The sequence below is a fragment of the Maylandia zebra genome, linkage group LG19, assembly GCF_041146795.1.
Source record: "Maylandia zebra isolate NMK-2024a linkage group LG19, Mzebra_GT3a, whole genome shotgun sequence".
NCBI classification, from domain to species: Eukaryota; Metazoa; Chordata; class Actinopteri; order Cichliformes; family Cichlidae; genus Maylandia; species Maylandia zebra.
This window is the reverse complement of record NC_135185.1, coordinates 8,465,023-8,486,539: the sequence shown is the minus strand read 5'-3', so window position 1 is coordinate 8,486,539 and position 21,517 is coordinate 8,465,023. Positions and strand designations below refer to the sequence as shown.

General features: G+C 40.9%; 1 protein-coding gene across 1 annotated transcript; it reads right to left on the bottom strand.

Moving 5' to 3' along the window:
- Positions 1–6,862: 6,862 nt before the first annotated feature.
- On the bottom strand, positions 6,863–8,018 carry LOC143414071 (noggin-like). Its single transcript, XM_076877713.1, has one exon. The coding sequence runs from the start codon at positions 7,885–7,887 to the stop codon at positions 7,228–7,230; it is 660 nt and encodes a 219-aa protein (XP_076733828.1). The 5' UTR covers positions 7,888–8,018; the 3' UTR covers positions 6,863–7,227.
- Positions 8,019–21,517: the final 13,499 nt, after the last annotated feature.

The following is a 21,517-nucleotide window of genomic DNA, read 5'->3' as shown; positions in this document are numbered from 1 at the left end:
TTGATGTAATCATTCCTCTGATTTGCCAGAGCTTTGCAAAATGATGCACAGCAGAGAAAACATACTGGCTGTCTGTATAAACGTTTATTTGTTTATCTTTGTGTATTTCACATGCACGAATAACAGCTATCAGCTCAGCGCTCTGTGCAGAATATGAAGAAGAAAGTGGTTTTGCTTCTATTATTTTACTATCTGTGGTTACTGCGTAACCTACACAATTTCGGCCTGTGCTGTAAGGTCAAATGCTGTTCTCCTAGCTTCCACACTTGCTGATCATAAGGTGGATCTGGGCCTGGAGTTTGTTTAAATCTCAGAATGTTGTGATACTCGGTCGGTGTCTGGCACTCAGGTGTAATACCAGAAAAGAATGGCATGACTGCTATCTTAAGTTTTGTCAGAGCGTCTCTACCTAGCAAATTTACTGGACACGATGGGTCATATATGCATTTAATAAAGCACCTGCGGCCACTTGCTGTGTGTACTAGTTCTAAAAGGGCAGTTAATTGTTGTACAGTTGTGTGGCCTGAAGCTGACTTTACAACTAATTTGTCCTCTACTCCTACAATCTCGTGGGAAGTGACCTTCCTCTCCACGGTTCTAGCAGGCGTTGTCTCTATGTTATCTGCTGTTTCTGCGTGGCTGTCTGCAGCCTTGGTGTTTGTGACTTTGCTCGCCTCTCTGTTCCTGATAGCCACCTGCGGATTAGTGTTTTAGTCTATTGTCAACAGTCAGCCTTATTTTGAAGTTACAGAAAGCTTCTTCTTTTTTGTTTGTCTTGGTTTGGGAGAATAGATGCAACACTACATTTTCACTTAAGGCAGTTTTGAATAATTTCTAGTTTTTCAAACAATTCATGGATCTCACACATTTCAAACTTTCAAGTTAGGGTTGTTTCCCATTTATACATATATATATATATATATGTATATATATATTTAACTTTGCATAGCTCACAGCTCTAAACCTAGGCATTTTTCAATCATATGCCTAATCACTATGTGTCACTGTGACTCTCAAGTATTGTCACAAGTTTGTTTAAATTCGTTTCCAAAACCAACAAAATAATCAAACAAAAACAAAAAACATAAACGTGTCAGGACACAAAAGAAAAAAGAAAAATGCTGCCACCCGAACAAGGCAGAAGTCTGCATATGTTGGCTTGTAATAGCATGCAGCTTGTAACATGGTAGACTAATGTGCCTGTGTTAATTCAGCTCCATATTATTGTGTGAAGTTTCACTGGGTTGGGAGTGGTTTTGTGTGTGTCACATTTTTGGTGAGCCAATGGCTGGAATGGGGTTGGACTAATTAGAGGCAGGTGTACTTGATTGCACTGATACACCGGTCTTCTTATAGCCCACACTACAAACACTGCTGTGTTGTTTTGTCTCTCTGTGCAGGTATGTAATGTGATGAAATCAGATATGTTTGGGATGGACGGGTTTTGCCCTATGAATTTTATATTAAGTGTGTCGTTTTGTCTCTCTGTGCAGTCCAGGGCCTATTATATGCCACAGCCTAAAGGCAGCAGAGTTGCAGAGGCTTGAGTGACCACTGACTATATGCTTGCAGGGTGGTGGGTCTCCAAGGACGACTTCTAACCCTGTTAAAGGCAACATGTGGAGTGCAACTTGGCTGTGTGGCATAGCTGGCTCTGGCCTTGGGACTGTGTGTTTTTTATACAATTCTTAAGTGGGACACTGGACTGTTTTATCTTTTATCTCTTGATATATTTTTTGTCAATAAATTATCTTTTAGAATTTTATTGACTGACATCTTTTTGCCCATGACTGAAACGGTTGGTCAGACCTAGAGTCTTTCTTTGGGTGTGTTACAGCAGCTTCTGCTCTAAAAGAAACAAATAAATAAAAAGAAAAGAAAATGTGTAACATGCTCATCAGCTTAGCAGTGTCTACATATTTAATTCAGCTTCTCAATCCTGTAGTTTTAGCTGTTGTCTACAGGGTTTTGCTTATTGGTTGTTATTATAGGTGTGCTCTATATCTCAGCAATGTGTCATTCTAGAATGATAAGTTTCAAGCTGGTCAAGTGCCTCTATGCACTTCATTAGTTTAGTTATTCTCCGTATTGTCTTCATCTCACATGTCATTACACTGAGTTTCAGCAAACCTTAAGCTTGATGCAGACTACTGCTTAACAATTATCCACCTCACATCATAACCGATTAAGGTGCCTCTTCATATTAATATTATGTCATTGTTAATATTATCCTCTTTGTCTTATATAACAGTAATAGCATATTATAATATTTTATTAGTGTGTACCACTATACTACTACTGAGCCAATTTGATAGTTAGGATCATCTTATTCAGCAAACAGATAATTTAGAATTCATCCAATCTGCGGTCACATTTGTTCTCTCTGTTGCATGGCGGACCAGGCAGTTCTATTATAATATATTATTTATATTTTATTTTGTATCCATCAAGGGCTTCAGATGACCTGCAGAATCATCCTTTTCCCAGGGTGGAGACAGTTACCTTTTCACACACTGTCCTTGGCTGAACAGTGACACAGCCTTAATATACCTTATTTATCTTATTAAAATATTTTCGTGTGAATTATTTGCTTTATATTCATTTTATACATGCTGGGCATGGTCATCATGCCAACTGTGTTTCATTGTTAATATCACTTTACAGGTTGTTATCCTTGCTATTATTAATTTCAAATACTCTAAAGATAATTTCTACTGTAACTTTCCCTTTGTTCATCTTTATTTCGTACTTTTTATATTTATATCTACTCAGTGGGGTCTGTTTTCAACCCTTTTAAACTACTACAAAACTACTGTGATTTCTAGTTTTCACCTAATAAGGGATTATTATGTTCTTCCTGATATGGGTGTTGCTGCAGATGCGGCTGCAGGAGTGAGTGATGGTTTACTAAAAGGATTGTGGGGACTGCACAGTGTCTCGTCTTCTGGTTTTACTAAACTGGCAGTTGAGTTCTGTTCTTCTGACTGTTTATATTTTGTTTTCTTAAATCTCTCAGTTTACAGACACTGTTTTTGTCCGGCGTCTGGACTTTTCTTTTCTCACCACTGCTCGTCAGCAGGAGTGAGTTTTAATTTCACTTGCTTGATTACCCATCTTATTTATGTATTTACTTATTTTTGTTTAAGTAATATATACACAATACAGCTGCTATCACCTTCGCTGGTATTAGAGACGAGAGTGGTTGCTCACACGCCCTTCTACTTTCGGACTATTTCCAAAAGCGGTGTGAACTTTACGAGACGGAACTCGACCGTTCTCTCAACTCACCAGCACGTCAGTGAATAGCAGTAAAAGAAAAACACAGTAGGAGCAGCTCAGTCTCTTATTGGACCGTGAAAATTCAGCTTGCTCCGTTAGTTACAACAATACACACACATACATTCACATTCACACTTATTCGCGCGATCGGAACCCTTATCATAAGGGGAGCTGCCAGTCTTTCTGTAGACGAGCTACTTATTCCCTTGACCCAGCTGGGGGAGCTACCCAGAGCTCCAAACCTAACCCACAAGAGTGGGGAGCTTCCAGTCGACGAGCTCCAAGCTACCAGCCGACGAGCTACTTTAAACCCACAGAGGTGGGGAGCTTCCAGTCGCGACGAGCTACTTTCGCTATTTTAAATTCCCTGAATTTAAAATACGCTTTTACGCAAGATTGTGTCAGTGTGTCTGTATCTACCTGGTCAGTGTCGCCGGGTCTGGTCCACCTCGATCAGGCCCCACCACCGTGGGTCGCTTTCTAAGAACGTTGGCCAAGACTCGAATTTAACGCCCTTGGTCTTTGACCACACACCTGGTGTGTGGGCTGTCGACAGACGAACAACGTGGACTGGTCACGGAGATGGGACACGATGGAGGCGCTCCGGCTCCGAAGGACCAAGAAATGTTGGGGGAAAACTCTGTAAAGAACCCAGGAGAAATAAAGACACAATGAGACAAAGTTACTTTCTTTATCAAACGTGTACACGGGTGAGCTGCTAAGAACAACTCACACCATGCACAGTGGCTTGGTAATTTTTATAGGCACAGAGCACAGAGACAGTGAGAACAGGATAACAAATAATAAACAGATAAAATAAAACAACTCCATATATGGTGCTAGTCTCGTCAGCAGAGAGCTAGGGAAGATAAAACAATCTAAAACAATATGTCCCAGAAACAAGATGTGTTTGCTGGGAAAGTCTAAAAAGATAATTCTAAACTAATCTAACCATAGGCAAAGGGCAGACAAAAGGCATCTTTGTACATTTAAAAGAAGGTAAAGAAACATAGAAACATTTTTCCTGTAACAGGTTAAAAGGGGGGGAGGAGGGAGTAGAAAAGCAGTAAAGCGAGCCTCTACCCAAAGAGATCATTAACTTAATGGATCGCTGGTGGCTAAAAGCAATGTGTTGCCGGGTATCTCATACATGAGAGATCTGCGAGGCTGAGGAGAGAGACGCAAAGAGCTGGGAACCGGCTCAGAAGTGACGAAGGGCATTAGCAGCCCTGCATCCTCCAGTCTTCAGCTGGTATTTGCAGGCACCGAGTGCTCTGTCAGCACGTATTACTCCACACACAAATCATCTGACCGGCGTCAGCACTTTGCCTGCGCTACGGCAGGAAAAACCCAAGGAAAGAGAGGTTGAAATTGAAGAAGAGGAAAGTACAACTAATAACTTGTGTTTCTCATTTGATAAGAAACATGAGGAAAGGTTCTCTAAGGAGAGGTTTGTAAAAACAATCAGAAAAGAAATGTCGACAGTTTGCTAAAAACACAGAGATACTTGGGCACCTGTTTCAAAAGAGCAAAAATAGAGAAAATGGGTTTGAACATATTAGAAATGATCGGATTTATATTTACTGAGGCAGTCGCATCGAAATCTTCAGACTATGATGCATAAAACCTGAAATAGCTGGGTATGCACAGAGCTTGTCATCTGTGAATCCCGACTATTGCCAACTTTACACAAGAGGACAAACAGTATAGTGGAAATAACAGATCAGCGGCAACCGCCTGAGATCCAGCATACACACACATACATCAAAGGCTACACGACGACTTTATTGAAGATGCGTCGTACAAATTTTTGGCCTTAGGTTACCATCCGGTGACAAGTGCAGGGATTTGTCTGCTGCATGCATATGTGCAGAGCTGGCTCTGAGGCTAAGGAGCATCATTACCGACTAAACACAACTAAAACAAAACACAGGCTTTCTGGTGCCCCACTGTCTACCCGACTGAGGCTCTGGAACAACTGAGGGGTGGGGGGGTTGTCTCAGTCAGTGTGAGACAGAAGCAGCTCCACAAAACGATTAGAAACGCTACATTAAAACTATTCATATTATAAACCCTACAGCTGTGATCAAACACACAGAGCATCCCTTGGATTTTAGCGGCGGTGCCAAAGTTAAAAAAAAAAAAAGATATAAAGGTGTCAGCTTGAATAACAATGAACAAGACCGCCACAATATTTCTTTTTAATGCAATGCTGTTAAAATCTAACACCGTGTAGCTTTGAAAAGGCCCATTATGTTTTGATAGGCCATTACAGAATATACAGATTATTTAATACAGCTGTAAACTGTATAAGTCTTTTCCCACTAAATTCAAAATAATTCACACAAAGTTCACACACAGATGCCTTTACTGATTCAGAGCGACTGGGATAAAATCACTATGTTTGTAAGAAGATGCATTACTGTGTGTTACACAGCAAAGGGAAGAAAACCCAGCTCTGTCATTTACAGTAAAACTGCAGTACCACAATGTCGAGTAAAGCCTTAGATTGAAATTATGTATTGGAAGTGTTATGAAGTAATGACAAGTATATGCAATCTTTGAATTATACCGTGATTCTTCCCATCATTCATCTATTGCCTAAAAAGTATTTTCATTTTTGAGTAAAGCACGTAACCTGTCATCACTACTGCCTTATATACCTATGCAATATAAAGCTAATGAACGCAAGACTGTAATGCAATATTTTATGCCACGTTCTTCCCTGATTTAAATAAATTGAGCATGTTTATAATGACTCACGTTGATATTTGCAACTGAATGTGTGCAAGGCTGCAAAATTATGCTCAAATTGAGCGCTTCCCATCATCTACAGGAAAATATTCCCCATCATTGTGTTTAATCTTAATTTTTAATCAGATTGTTTCTGTGCATATTTACTGACTGTAATCTCTTTCCTAACTGTAAAGAAAGTTGAGCTTTTTTGTATGTTTAGCTCTTTTGCACGCTCAGTATTTACCCAGGAGACATCAGACCTTTAATGAACAAACTGCACTATGAAGAAAATACTTTATCCAGATTTTAATGGTGTCAGCTTATTAACAGTCATGTAGTATCAGCCTCTGATTCTCCAGCAAATCTCCTGCTGGGCTGAAAATGAGGAGGAGGGCTTGTGCAGATGAAAGAAAGTGAGACATGTGAGACTTCTTCTATAATCAGCTTGTAAAGGACCCTATGTGTGACTGACAGCCTTAGCACTGATAAGATAGTTCTGGCTAACTGAAGAGAACCAGTGACCTGTTGTATATAAATCAGAAAGTGATAATTGACTACTGATAAGACCAATATGATACCATGAGAAACGTTTCCCCCCAATAATGAGTAGTTTTATAGCCAAATCTCCGTCTGGTTCTATAATTATGTACTGTTATGAAATAAGCTGTAAGACAGGGAAGGCCAGCCACCATAACTGTAATAAGAACACGATGCGTAAAATGGTTTTAGCGTGGGAACTACAGGCTGTGCGTAATGTGGCAGGTGACTTAATGTGTAATCGCTCAGATTGGGTATAAAAGTGATAAGAAGTAAAGGAAAATCATGTTTAAATCATTTCAGTGTCGTTTTATTGTACGAATATAAAGAATAAATAGCACATTTCCTTAAATTTACAGGATAACAACAAGTCACTGACACAAAACTGTATCAATAATCCACGTTTAACTCTGAGGTCGATTCGCTGCGTCCGCGTTTTGAAAACAGCAAGTCCTTACGTGGCTCTATCGCTCCATAAATACAAAATATATAACCAATATTCTCCACAAATAAAGTAGACTCTGGTTACAAATAATACTGATTTTGTACATGGAGTTATATAACTGCGTGGCACCGCATATACAGAAAATACATTCCTACACTCGGTAGTGCACGTGAAAGAGATTTGGAAAAAAAAAATACTGAGCTTATAATTTATCTTCAGAGTCTTGTGTTTTAACTCGAACAGGAGCATTTGCAGTCTGTAATGATCGGGTACTGCACCGGTATCCAGGCGCACTTTAGCCCCCCCTTCCTCTGCACGCATCTCCATCTCAGTATCGTCAGGTGGGTAGAGTTCGCAGGTTTGCACACCATCCCCTCCGGAACAGAACAAGACCGTTTGCTCAGGCAGCTGCCCACTCGCACAAACCGCGGCCAGGATCTGTTCCCCAGGTCGGTCCAGGTGTACACGACCGGGCAGAATGAGTAGGCCCACAGCCGCTGCTGCAGGCGCCGCTTCAGTTTCTTGCTGGGTTTGTGCTTCTTGCCGAACTGGATGTCAAAATTTTTCGGGAGTACTCCCCCCGGCTTTTGGATCTCGAAGTCGTCGAGCTCATCGTTCCCGGTGAATTTGTCCTCCGTGGGCTGTAACACGGACAAAAAACGAGTGTCAAAGTCTCTCAGGATGCTCTTTAATTCAGTCTCGTTAAGATCTCGCTCCTTGGGGTCAAAGACAGGATCCGGGTCCTCTTTTAATTCCACCAGCGGCAGACTGTCACTCGGGATGGGACGGAGAAGGTAGTAGTGCTGACAAATCCCTCTATCCATCACAAGTCCGAGAGACAGCACCAGCAGATACATGGCAATACACTGGTGAGACTGATCCATGTTCATCGATGAGATCCTCACGCACACGGAGCTGCTTATTGTCCACTTGTGCGCAATTACGCGTGAGCCGTATCCAAACGTGGGCCTCTAGAGTCCCTTAATATTCAGATTCCCATGATAAAAATCCGCGATAGAAATAAAAGATTGTTTCACGAAGCATTAGTGGAAACGACTTCTAAAGGCAAAGATCAGATCATGCGTCCTCGAGCTTCGCGCGCCTCTGCTCGGCATGATGCTCCACTTGTGTCCTCTGCAGAAAAGCGCTGAGCGTAACTCGCAACCTCCGTTATATCCTCCGCACGGAGCGTGATGTAATTCGTGTGCCCCTCTTTGAATGTGGGTTTGTTGTCTAGGAGGAGATCCCCAATACCTCCTTCTTCCACCACACTGGAGGAGGGTGCCGGAGGGGGAGGCGGGGGACATCTGGTGAATCCTTCTGCTGCGAGCCTCTGCAGCAGGCTCCCAGAATACCTCATGAAAAAATACAAACTAGTAACGACAACTTTACTTATACACCTCAGAGAAAGTTTTATTACACAAACAGTTTTGTTAATGTTTATTATTTACACCATGAAGTTAAAAGCTATATTTGTATTGCTTATTAACAGCAGTAATACAAAGAAAGAAAAAATATAATACAAAGCATTTTGACATGTCATTTATTAGATCAACTTTAATTTGTAACAGCAAGTAATACAGACATACATACATGTTAATGCATCAAAAATCAGTCAAATGTAACAAACTACATCAACATTTATTTAGCTGGAGGATGTGAACACTATTTTTTTTACACTGCTGGCTGGATTAGAAATATAAAATATTTCACACTGTAAAGTTTCAGGACACACAAAGAAAATTTAGATTCCACCATTAGAAATGCATATTATAGGATCCCAAAACTCTGATCTGTTTTCACCTAGTGCGAGTTTTAGCCAATCAATATTAATGACAATAACAATTAAAAAAAAGCCGGTTATGTGCCGTCAGAATGATTTGTTTTATTTAGGGCGTGTAATACACTTACTGGCACAGCTTAAATGAACCGAACCTCAAACCAAATGTTAGACTTCTCAGTTCCTAATAAATTTACAATAAGCAACACTGTGGCTATTCATTAAAGACTTGTTGCTGTGCAAACATATTGGAACACACAAATTCAACAATAAAATGATGATTTTATGAAAATGTCTTGAATATTTCCATCTGATGGACTCGTGCGAATAAGAAAGACCACCTTAAGTTTAATAGTGATGTGTGCACATATCTGATGAAGGACTGGCAAAATGCTGTCAAGATTATTTTAACAATCTTAAATCGCAGGAAAAAAATATACACACACATTCAGTTGAATGACAGATTGTATGAAACACACTGCACAGGAAACAAACAAAATCACATCAAATCCAGCTCAACCTTTTGCTTGCTTGAAGAAAAGCGTGATTTACAGCCTGAATATCAGATGAAATGGCCTGTTAACTACACTTTTTGCAGTGTATTTACTGCATGTGTCCAGCTCAAGTGGGACAATATTTCTGCCTGTACCAGCGCCACAGCGAGCCTCTCAATAAAGCCAGCCAAATTAGCTCCCAAATAAACAACGCTCGCTAAGCGGCAGCCATGGAAAGTATCACAATTTGTGAACCTGTCTAAACTCATGCTCAGAGAATCATTCTTTGAAAAATAATTTAATGGAAGAACTTAGCCAGCTGCTACATCAGCCATAAACCATCCGCTTAAGATAAATGCATCTCTGTTTCAATTTGAATGAGCTAATTCACACAAGCACTTGAGCACACGACTCATTTAGTTTATGGTCAAATGATGGTGAAAAGTCTGGAAAATGTCACCCCTTATATTTTTCATCTGACCAGCACGTATCATAAACCATCGCTCCTAAACACACTTGACAGATCTGCTCAATCCAGCGCATTCACATGCGGGACAGTGCAGACTAAACTCTGCATGCATGCAAACAGCACCAAGCATCAGATATCAAGAAATCGCAGAATTTAACGTGCAGTCTAATAAAAAATAGAAAATAGAAATGCTCAATTGCACATTTTCTTTTGGAGAATTAAAGCGATGCGTTCAAACTCACTCGCAATACTTTTTTACATACTTAGGGAAATGTTAAATTGGAATTGACATGTTCATTCTTTTAAGGAATAATATTTGACACACACTGGAATATTCTGTTTGTAATGGGGCCGCTCGAGTGAAGTGCAAATATGGTTCTCATTAAGTGTCATGTGGATTGCCAGGCTCATTTAACGCAGAGTTGTTTTGGTTTCTTCTAATCCCTTCCTACTGTTTTACCACAGGGACATTTTGATAGTGAATTATTCCTCCTTATAAAGTCAGCCTACATGAGACAGACGCCTGCTTAACTGACTTTTTTTCTGTCCCTAAGTTAACCAAACACTTTTTCCTCCCCGGCTAATAAACTGGCCCATCTAATTACCTGTATTTTTTTTTTTTTAAATGCAGGGTCTGGTCCTTGACTTTTAAACCTGCGCTTAAGGATTTACATTAAAAATGAATCTCCACGTTTGAGCTGATCACAGGTCACTGTACCATTCCCTGCTGATTTCTCATTTAGTGAGAGTAGTAATATGATGGCACCTGTCCAAGATGGCGGCCAACCAAACCGGTTTGACAACCGGTTTGACCGGTTTCGTGCGTGTGCGCATGCGCGTTCAGTAATTCGATGGCACTAGTCCAAGATGGCGGCCAACCAAACCGATTTGACCAGTTTCGTGTGTGTGTGCGCATGCGCGTTCAGGTGTGGAAATACCACAGGGGATCAGAGGGGTTATATGAGTTTATGTGTTTTTAACGGGGTTTTAATTTAATCAAACCATAGGGTTTTTAATTAAACTATTTTTATCACTTAGGTGTATCGCAACATTCAGTTATGCATGTGTTCTTAAAAGCAATTCTTTGTTTCTTGTTTCATTCTTGGCGGAGTGGAAGCTGTTTTGGTTCACAGTGCGCCTTAACAAAGAGGGTGTGCTCTAGTCAAAAGTGTTGGTAATAGTGTTTTAATCACACTAATTTTCTAAATCTGACAATGTCTCAGCTTGCAGTGAGGCATGCATTTTATTTTATAAATGGCACAAATGGGAATTTCTTCTGAATGGGTGATGTCAGCATGTTCACAAGCGTTTCATTTAATCAAACCCCTAGTTTTAATTTAACTAGTTTTTACACATCTACTGGGGTTTCTTTCCAGGGTTGATGCGATCATTTTATTTAAAAATCGGGATTTCGGAATGTTGAACTAAGAGTGAGACAAAGCCAGCCAGCTAGTTTTTAACACAGTAAATGTCACAAATAGCATTCAGTCCTTTAGAAAATAAATGCTATAAGCAGCCAGTATCGCTCTTTTCAAACTAATCGTCTTTTAAATACACTCATTTTGTGATTCCGGTGTCAACACCTTGCACCGATGCAAGCATTTTATTTATTTAAAAACGGATCAAACGGGCCATTTCTTCTGTAAGGGGTTTCATGGTTTCAGAGTAGTTTTTAACACAACAGATAGTCACAAATAACATTCAGCCCTTTAGAAAATAAACGCTACAGTGATACTTCTAAAACGCTGCACACAATGTCGTCTTTTCCCCCAAAGCAGCCAGTATCGCTCTTTTCAAACTAATCGTCTTTTAAATACACTCATTTTGTGATTCCGGTGTCACACCTTGCAGCGATGCAAGCATTTTATTTATTTAAAAACAGATCAAACGGGCCATTTCTTCTGTAAGGGGTTTCATGGTTTCAGAGTAGTTTTTAACACAACAGATAGTCGCAAATAACATTCAGCCCTTTAGAAAATAAACGCTACAGTGATACTTCTAAAACCAGTCGCCCAGACCCGCTCCAACTTTTCAACAGCTGGCTAATTGTTTGAATTTGTTCAGGATTGTAAAAGCACACCGCGGGTATCACATAGTTGTTGAGAGTACCATGCGAACAAGGGCCCAGCCTATTGTTTAAAGTGGCCGGTATTGGCTCTTTTTGTAATTCCTCGACAAGGTAAATGGGGCAGGTGTACCAGTCGGGTGGCGACCCCGCCTATTGTCTGAAGTATCGGTTCCTTTGTAATTCCTTGAGAAGACAAAAGCCCTGAAGGGTCTCATTTAAATTGATTGGCGACATACCTTTTCTTTTTGGAAACACCACCCTATATAAAAAACAGGCTCAGACCCCGAAACCCTGAGCCATTTACGCCTCAAGATTCGCTGCAGAGCACACCATTTTCTTTGCGATCATCAACACTAACATCGTTCTTTATAACATGGCCATCGTAAACGGTAAGTAAAACAAAACCTATTATTGGATTTTTAAAAAGTGTTATGTTAACATATTATAGGATATTCAAACTATTTTTTTTCCTAAAACAAAAGCTTAATTTTTAGGAGTTCGGGAGAACGGCCCAGGACCCTTTTCTTTAGAAACGGGCGCTTTTACAGCTGGAACTAGTTCTCTAACAGGCACAAGGTGTGTACAGCATTACTGGATTTTTAAACGTATGTATGTTTTAAACTAGCGATTTTTTATAAATTATGTAATAACGTTTTTGTTTGATTAGTTCCAGGGTTAACAAACTGAGCAGGAAAACATTCAGACCCCGCGACCACAGAGCCCTACCTTACATCAGGTGTGTATACAACGCGATGTATAGTTGTGTATTTTTTTTTAAAGGGGTTTAAACAATTACAAATGTTCTAAACTGACCGTTTTACACATACAGAACCACGCCAGAGAACCGTGTGTGTGGAGGAGCAGGACCATCCCGAATAACGCACACTACAAGGTAAGCATAGGCATATATAAATTAGATAAAAAGAGATAGAGAGGGAGACACGGTTATTCAGTTTGAAATGGGTACATGTATAAAATGTTTTAACACATGTCTATCTATCTTCACAGACTGCAGAACAGCACCCCTCCTCATAATGATCAGGACACCGTACGATTCCAGACGTTTTTGGAATGTTTAAGCAGTATCGACCTCCCAGAACAACAAAAACCTGGAGCTTTGTGCAGCAGTGGAGAGTCAGAACCGATCTTCATCAGCGAACCTGCAACACCTCCGAGTGAGTGGCTACATCGCGACTTCTCTGATGTTTTTGAGTACAGCATGTCAGATTTTGATCTAGTTCATATACCCACCACCCCAGAATGTGTCAGAAATAGCGTTGATTCACACATAGATTTCGAAGAAGGCGGCATAACAGACTCTCAAATATCAGCGGCGTATGATGCTTACATAAAGCTTCCAGACGCTCAGCCTGCTGAACAAAGTCATATAGCCTCAATAGCTGATAAATTATGTTTGATTGAAGCTAGACTCAATCAATACCACCAAGAAGCACAGGTACAAAGGCAACAGTTTACCAAACTCATAAACAAAGTGTGTAGTACATTAGACAACATCTGCAGCAAAATTTCAAGTCCCTGACTTTTAAAATCCAGACCATGGACCCTCCAAATAAATTATTTAAACATAATAACGGAACCTCCACTCCTGTTAGATGTTTTGACTTAGAGACTTTTATGCAGTGGGCTGAAGAAACAGATAAAAAATTAGACGATATTATAGCTAGACTTAATAGGGTGCCTGCATCAGCCTCATCCGATACACATCCTTGTCAGACTGTTCCTACGTCTGCTATTGCTGATGGGGCTATTGTTGCTAATAATAGTGATAGTACAGCAGGTGTTGCTCGGGCCGTTGCTGTTACTGATGCTAACCATATAGCTTGTGCTGCTGGTGATTTTGCGTCTGATGCACAATCTAGCCGGGTCACCTCTGCTGCAGCTACTGCAGTTGTTATTGAGCCCGTTGTGCAGTCTGGGTCCGGCAGCCGCTCTCAGTCACACATTAGAGAGATACCTAATTTTAATGCTCGCGAATTGCGTGAACGCCTTGATTTTAGGGGTATAAGTCTCGATCATCCAGAACAAGTGCCGGCGCGAGTGCTTAGCCAATGTGATAGACAGAGCTGTGGCGGGATCCCAACAGGGCAGTGTTCTAAACGTGGTCCTGCGTGGCCCCTCGCTGGCTTCAGATGTTCAGGCTGTTTTAAACGCTGATGATCGGTATGATCCGGAGCTGTTTCTCGATCAAATTGCACAAGTTATGCAGAGTAATGATGAATCTATCGGTGATGATGAATTAGAGTTTATTGTCACGGTAGCTCAGAACAGTAGTGGCGGGTCTCGCTTAAGACTGGCGCACATACCTTATGATGAGATTCTCTCAAAGAAAGGCAGACATTTATACACACCAAACAACACAAACAACAATTTGTGCTTCTCCCTATGCATAGCACATTCATTAAACTCATCATCCTCTGAGCATGAAAAACTTGCTACAGCTAAACAGATGCATGCTGAAGTAGGTCTATGCAACACACAGCAAGTATCATTCTCTGATGTCGGTAAATTTGAGAACCACTTCAACATTAAGATTGTAATCTATTACCACACAGAAGGGCGTAAACGCCTGGAATGTTTTTACACACATGAAGAGCCAAACCCTAACACGTTGATGATGTATCTCCATAATCAACATTACCACCTGATTTTAAACCCGACCGCTTTTTTGGGGGGATCCTATGTGTGTAATTTCTGTTACAGTATATATAATACACCATTACAGCACAGCTGTAAACATAGATGTAACACATGTTACACACTCTGTCAACATCACAGGGGACCCACAGTGAAATGCAGCGACTGTAACCGCATCTGCAAATCACAACACTGTTACCAACAACACAAATTACCTGAATTAAAACACAACATGATCCCCTGTAATAATATGAAACATTGCATGCACTGTGGCACCACATATAGAGAATCCAAGAAATTGCCACACAAATGTGCGCAGCCTAGATGCGAGCACTGCCGCGAACCTAAATTAGCAGGAGACTCCGACCATCAGTGTTTCATACAGCCTGTTGAAAAACAGAAGCCTAACGATAAATACATTTTATATGATTTTGAGACGCGGTACCACAACGGTAAACACGAGGCTAACTTTGTGTGTGCGTCTGATCTGAAGGGCAATAAGTTCACATTTAATACATTAAAGTGTGTGGAGGCGTTTGTGCAGCATTACAGACGCCCAAGGTTTCGTGGGTACACTTTCATAGCACATAATGCATCTGGCTTTGATAACTACATACTCCTCGAGTACTTTGTCAGACAGACCATAACACCTAGTGTCATAATGAGCGGCAGCCGTGTGATTTTAATGCATGACAGGGACTATGACCAGCGGTGGATTGATTCGTTCAGCTTTTTGCCCATGGGCCTTGCCAAAATACCCTCTGCTTTAGGTTTTCAAGACCTGCAGAAGGGCCATTTCCCACACAGGTTTAATACGAGGGATAATGAGCGTTATGTGGGCCCGTACCCAGACCCCTCCTTCTACGGCTATGAGCACATGTCTGAAAGCGATAAGGTGCGATTCATGGAATGGTACCAGGTTGCCTCACAGAATCCCTTTGATTTTCAGGCTGAACTCAGGCGTTACTGTGTTAACGATGTTGATGTCCTGCGTAAAGCATGCATCATTTATCGTGACACGCTACTGGGTTGTACTCAAGTTGATCCATTCATGTATACCACCCTGGCTGCATTTAGTATGGGTGTGTATAAAACGCTGTTTCTGCCTAGAGACGCGCTCGCTCTCACGTATGAAGGGGCATACGTTGAGCAGAACAAGACGTTTTCTAACGTCTCTATTGAATGGCTTCAATATGTGTCCCACACCACCAACAAAGTGGTAAAACATGCTCTCAGAGGAGGCGAACAGAGGGTTGGACCGTATTTTGTGGACGGTTTTGACCCCACAAGTAATACAGCTTATGAATTTGCAGGATGTTTTCACCACGGTTGTGTTAAATGCTACCCTGAGAGTGAAGTTAATCCTGTCAGCAAAGCATCCTATGGACTGCTGCATCGCATGTTTTGTGACAAAGTTGATGCACTGAGATCACAACACAGTGTGAGCGTAATAGTGATGTGGGAGTGTGAATGGGCTGCCTTGAAGCAGACAGACCCTGCAGTTGTGGCTTTCATGCATACGTACAGAAAGCCAGAACGCCTGAATCCCCGAGACGCCCTTTTTGGCGGTCGCACAAATGCTCTAAAGCTGTACCACAAGACTGCTTGTGATGAAAAAATATTTTACTACGACTTCACCAGTCTCTATCCCACAGTGCAGTCTAAAAAAGACTATCCTGTAGGACACCCTCAAGTCATTTACACCAACTTTGACAAGCTAGAAAATTATTTCGGCTTTGTTAAATGCACAGTGCTCCCACCTAAGGGTCTTTTTCACCCCGTCCTACCCTACAGATGCCATGGAAAACTGATGTTTCCACTCTGCAGCATGTGTGCTGAAGACCAGAACCAGCATACTGCATGCGGGCACAGTGACAGTGAGCGGGTGTTGAAAGGCACATGGGTCTCATTTGAGCTTGAAAAAGCTGTTGAGAAGGGATACAGGGTTCTTGCTGTTGATGAGGTGTGGCATTTCCCCAATAAGACCGACACATTGTTTAAAGACTATGTGAAAGCCTTCCTAAAACTCAAACAGGAGGCCTCGGGGTATCCTGAACATGTGAACACACCTGACGAACAGCAGAAGTACATAGACGAGTATTATGAGAAGGAGGGAATAATGCTAGACCCATCCAAGATTTGTGTAAATAAAGCTGTTCGTAACTGTAACAAGCTGTTGTTAAACTCGTTATGGGGTCGTTTCAGCATGAGGTCAAACATGGCATCATCTGAGCTCATTACAGACCCTTCCAGATTTAGCCAGCTAATGTTTAGCGACCAGTACGACGTGCGTCAGTTTTGTTTCATCTCTGACGACGTCGCAATGGTGCAGTGGCGCCACGCTGATGGTAGAGCTTCCCGTGTGAAGGACGTTAATGTCTTTGTCGGGGCCATGACCACTGCACACGCCAGACTCATGCTGTATGATTTGCTAGACAACTTGCAGCAGCGCGTGCTGTATTGTGACACGGACAGTGTCATTTTCACGGCACGCCCTGGCGAGTGGATGCCTCCTCTAGGTCCGTTTCTGGGGGATCTCACAAGTGAATTAGATTGTGGAGAGGATGGTGTGGAGGATTACATAGCGGAATTTGTTTCCGGTGGGCCAAAATGTTACGCGTATCACACATCGCTGGGCAAGACCCAGGTCAAATGTAAAGGCGTCACACTGAATGCATTAAACTCGAAAGTTGTCACCCACGACTCCTTGAAAGGTTTAGTCCGCAAGTTTGTAGCCAATCAGACATCAGACGCACACCTAGTTGCCGTGTCTGATAGCATCAGACGCGATAAAAAGAAGCTTCATTTGAAGAATGAAACCATTGTGAAAAAAGTTAAAGTTGTTTACAATAAGCGCCGTGTGCTCCCAGACTTCACAACCCTTCCTTATGGATTTTAAATTAGAACAGCGGTTTGACGCCCGGTTGCAGCATCCGTTCAGCATGGTGGTCAGCGGTCCCAGTAACTGTGGCAAGACTTTTTTTGTTAAAAACATAATTGAAAACTCTTCCAGGATTATATCATGCAGCATTGATAACATTGTGTATATATACTCATGCTGGCAGACACTATATGACCAGCTTCTTAAGATAAGAAACATAAACTTTGTTAACGGTATACCCAAATCTCTTGCTGATGACACCCTTCTGCCTGCAGAAAAGAACAATTTGTTAATTATAGACGATGTAATGAACGATGCAGCTAACAATTTAGAAGTACAAAATGTGTTCACAAAGTATGTGCATCATAGGAATTTGAGTTGTATATATCTAGTTCAGAATTTGTTTATTCAGGGAAAATCCAGTAGAACCATTTCCTTGAACACTAATTACCTAATATTGTTTAAAAATCCAAGAGATAAATATCAGGTTATGCTTTTAGCCAGGCAAATGTTTCCGGGTAATACTAAATATTTTATAGAAGCGTTTAATGATGCCACATCGACAACATACGGGTATCTTTTAATAGACTATAAAGCTAAGACCCCGGACTATTTAAGACTCAGAACAAATTTACTGTCAGACCGTCCGGTTGTTTACATTCCAAAACAAAAATCAGCAAAGAGGTGAGAGGATGTCATCACGCATGCGGAGGAATCTGTCTCTGTTGGAGATGATATACAGGGCTCCTCCTACTCTACGCAGAGTTATTATTAGTAATTCAAACTTAGATTTTATCAATGCATTGTGTGAGATAGCCTTTAATGTATTGCATGGTAACATTCCACTGACCAATCAGCAGTACAAACAGCTAAAAAAGAAAAAAACAATAATCAGACTGATTGCAGACAAAAAAATAAAATCTTTGAAAAAAAGAAAGACAATCAACCAATCTGGAGGGTTTTTACTGCCGTTATTAGGGGCTGCAATCCCTTTCATAACCAGTCTGATAGCAAACAGGTGAAAATGGAACATGTGCAAAAGATGTTTTTGGTACCCCAACACCAGTTGGACTTAATAAAGCAACAGCAGCAGCAGCAGCAAACAGGCACCATCAGACAACAGTCTCAGAACGAGTTGGACAAGGAGATGTTACAAGTGTTACAAGATTCTGACATAGATGTGTGTGAGAAGGCTAAAAAATACAGCGATATTCTCCAAAGATACCTCACCCTTGTGAGACAAGGTGCCCGTGAAAAGAATGTATTGTCTTTATCATTACCTGAACAATTTAACAGGGATGTGCAACCCCAGTCGGCGGACACATTGCCTGTTCATGGTGATGCCGGGGTGCGGGATCTTGTTGCGGAGAATGTTTTAACACACATACCTAAAAGGAGTAGGAGGAATGCAGAACTTATTCTATCAGCGGTGAACCGTTCGCCACACTTGATCTCTTACAATGACAAAGGCGAAATTGTTGTTGATAAACAAACCATCCCTGGTTCACACATTTATGATCTAATTAAAGCCGTCACAACCACACACACACCTTCTGAGGGGTTGAGACCTATCGGCTGGACAGAGTTTTTAAAAGCTTTCTCAGATTTAAACATACCGTTATCAGCCATATCTAACACAGGCATACGTAAGACCGTCGCCATGTATAAAACCGATTACACACTGTCTGAAGACTGCGGTTTTTTAAAACACACACCAAAAGAGAACACCCCCGGTGGACCGCTGCGACATAGTACACTAAAAAAAATAAAGAATAAAAAAAACAAATTAAAGGGGGGTCCTGTAGAGTGGTTGGATTTTTGAATTCAGTTTTTTTTTTCTTATTGCAGAAATTGTTTTTCTGCTAAAAATATTTGCTGTTTGGTGTTTTTCAACTGTTATGTTTTTTTTTCACTTATTGCTGCTAAATTGTTTTGTTTTATTTTCTTTTATTACTGTTAAATATTTTATGTCTTTTATTACTGGTTAATGTTTGATTTCTTTTATTTATGTTTAAACAAAGTATGTTATGAATCTATATATATATATATATATATATATATATATGAGATTTGATAATAAATACCATTGACTCGATTAAATCATGCTCTCATGTTGTTTTTATTATTATTCTCATTAGTACATATCAGTATCCACATTGCACACACACATAATCACTGCATACAGCAACAGGTTGTATGTTGTTGACAAATCGACACACCATAGCATCATTACAAATTAAATCAGACCCATACATGTTAAGCAGGCGGGCATAAGATACACCATTTTGCATATGATATAAAAAAAATACACAATGTTGACCGCATGTGATGGAGAAGTCGTTCTGCACTTGTTTTCCTGAATATAAAACAGTGGAGCAGTTTTTTAGAAGAAACATCTTTATTGCTGGGGGAAAACTGTCTAACGAGTGACCAAAACTATCAAAAAAATAACCGCGTCTGTCTCTCGAAATATAAACAGCAAGCCAATGTTCCCCTGGCATCGTAGAAGGGTGTGTGTTTACAATACACATAGCAGGGAGTCTTTGAAGCCGTTCAGTGGTTAGCTGATCATAGGCTAACACGCCTAGGAAATGTGTGTTTTTATTGATAATGCTGCCGACCGCGGCTGATAGTATAGTGTTCATGACCGTTTTTGTCTCAATAGTAGTCCAAGAGCACTTGTCTCATGTTAGATATTTCAATGACTGAATCAAATACAGAATAACACAAGAGGTTCACTGTACGGGGTAGTGGATTTCTGAAACGGGTTTCCAATCTCACGTTCCCAGTTTTAATTAACGACACATTCCCTGAATGTCCTTCGTCAGCTTCCAGATTGAAACAGAATAAAGTGTAGCCGTTACCAAAGTCGTCACGTGTTATGGCCAACGATCTGTCCTTTAAATGTCTTCCTGTGGTTTGTATCAGCTGGTAAAATTCTCTGATATAGTGTTTTCTCTGGAAATTTGGCTGGAATGGTTTAGCAGGATAAGCCTGACTATCAGCATATAAAGACATAAATTCTATATCGCAGTTTTCAAAATGAAATGGATTACGCTGGTAGGAGCCTGTGTATGCTTCATTGTCTATGAATGCAATGATGACAAATTTAGGTATCCTACCCATAAATAAATTGTCATTTGTTGATATTCTAGCCCCTGCAGGTATGGAGAAGGTCTTTAAAGATACTCTGTCTACCGTGTATTTTGCGTTTGCATGGTGCAATGCCTTGCTGTGTGCAAGTCTGACGCTAGGTGATACACTAACTTTCTTGACAAAGAGACTGGCTGAGACAATTTTAACTCTGTATGCATTGGCATCCGCTGTCATGAGAGCAAATTCGTCTTTAGAGCGCACAAATTTCAGCGACAGGTCGATTCCATTAAGTAACAGTTTTTCTTGAAAAAACAGGTCTGCATGTACTGGTGCAATCAATTCAACAATACTACTATTTGCTGTGTAGCCACCTCTGGTCATCAGACCCTGGTTCTCTCCTTCTATAGATGTGTCATTCATGTGTGATGCTGTATCCTTACAGAATAACCCGGTGCTGAACTGTGTGTCTAAAGTGTCCTTATTATAATTGATAAGACATTCTATCACACCTCTGTATGGATATGTATTGGATGATTGATTAATGAGCCGGTCTCCCAAATTAATATCGACTTGACTAAATATGCTGCATCCAGGATAATTAATAAATCCTACATTAGCGTCCCTAGCCAGGTTTGAGCCATCAGCGTTTGTGATTCTCACCCGTGTGTAGATATATGAGTCATTTAGATCCAGGTAATCTTCACCCGACGATGAGATGTAAAACTCGATCGGCCCTCCATCAGTGATTGCAGATACAGGTGGGATTTCAATAAATGTACTTTTCTCAATGCTAGTCTGTGTGTATGGGACAGTAAAAAGATCGAGCTCTGTTTTTACACATTCTCCAGAATGACTGTGTAACAGTGCCATTTAGAATATGTCAAGCGCTGCAGTTTTTGAACGACTGGTTCTGGGTCTTTTCACTCTGCGTGACGGTGTCCGTTTGGTGGCTCTCCTGCTAGGTTTTGTGGTTTTACGCTTTTTAGACAACGGCTGCCCTGGGGGTGGGGTCTTAGATGGTTTGGGCGTATACACATACAAGCCGTTACCGTCCTGCTTAGTGGTTGAGGGTCTGGT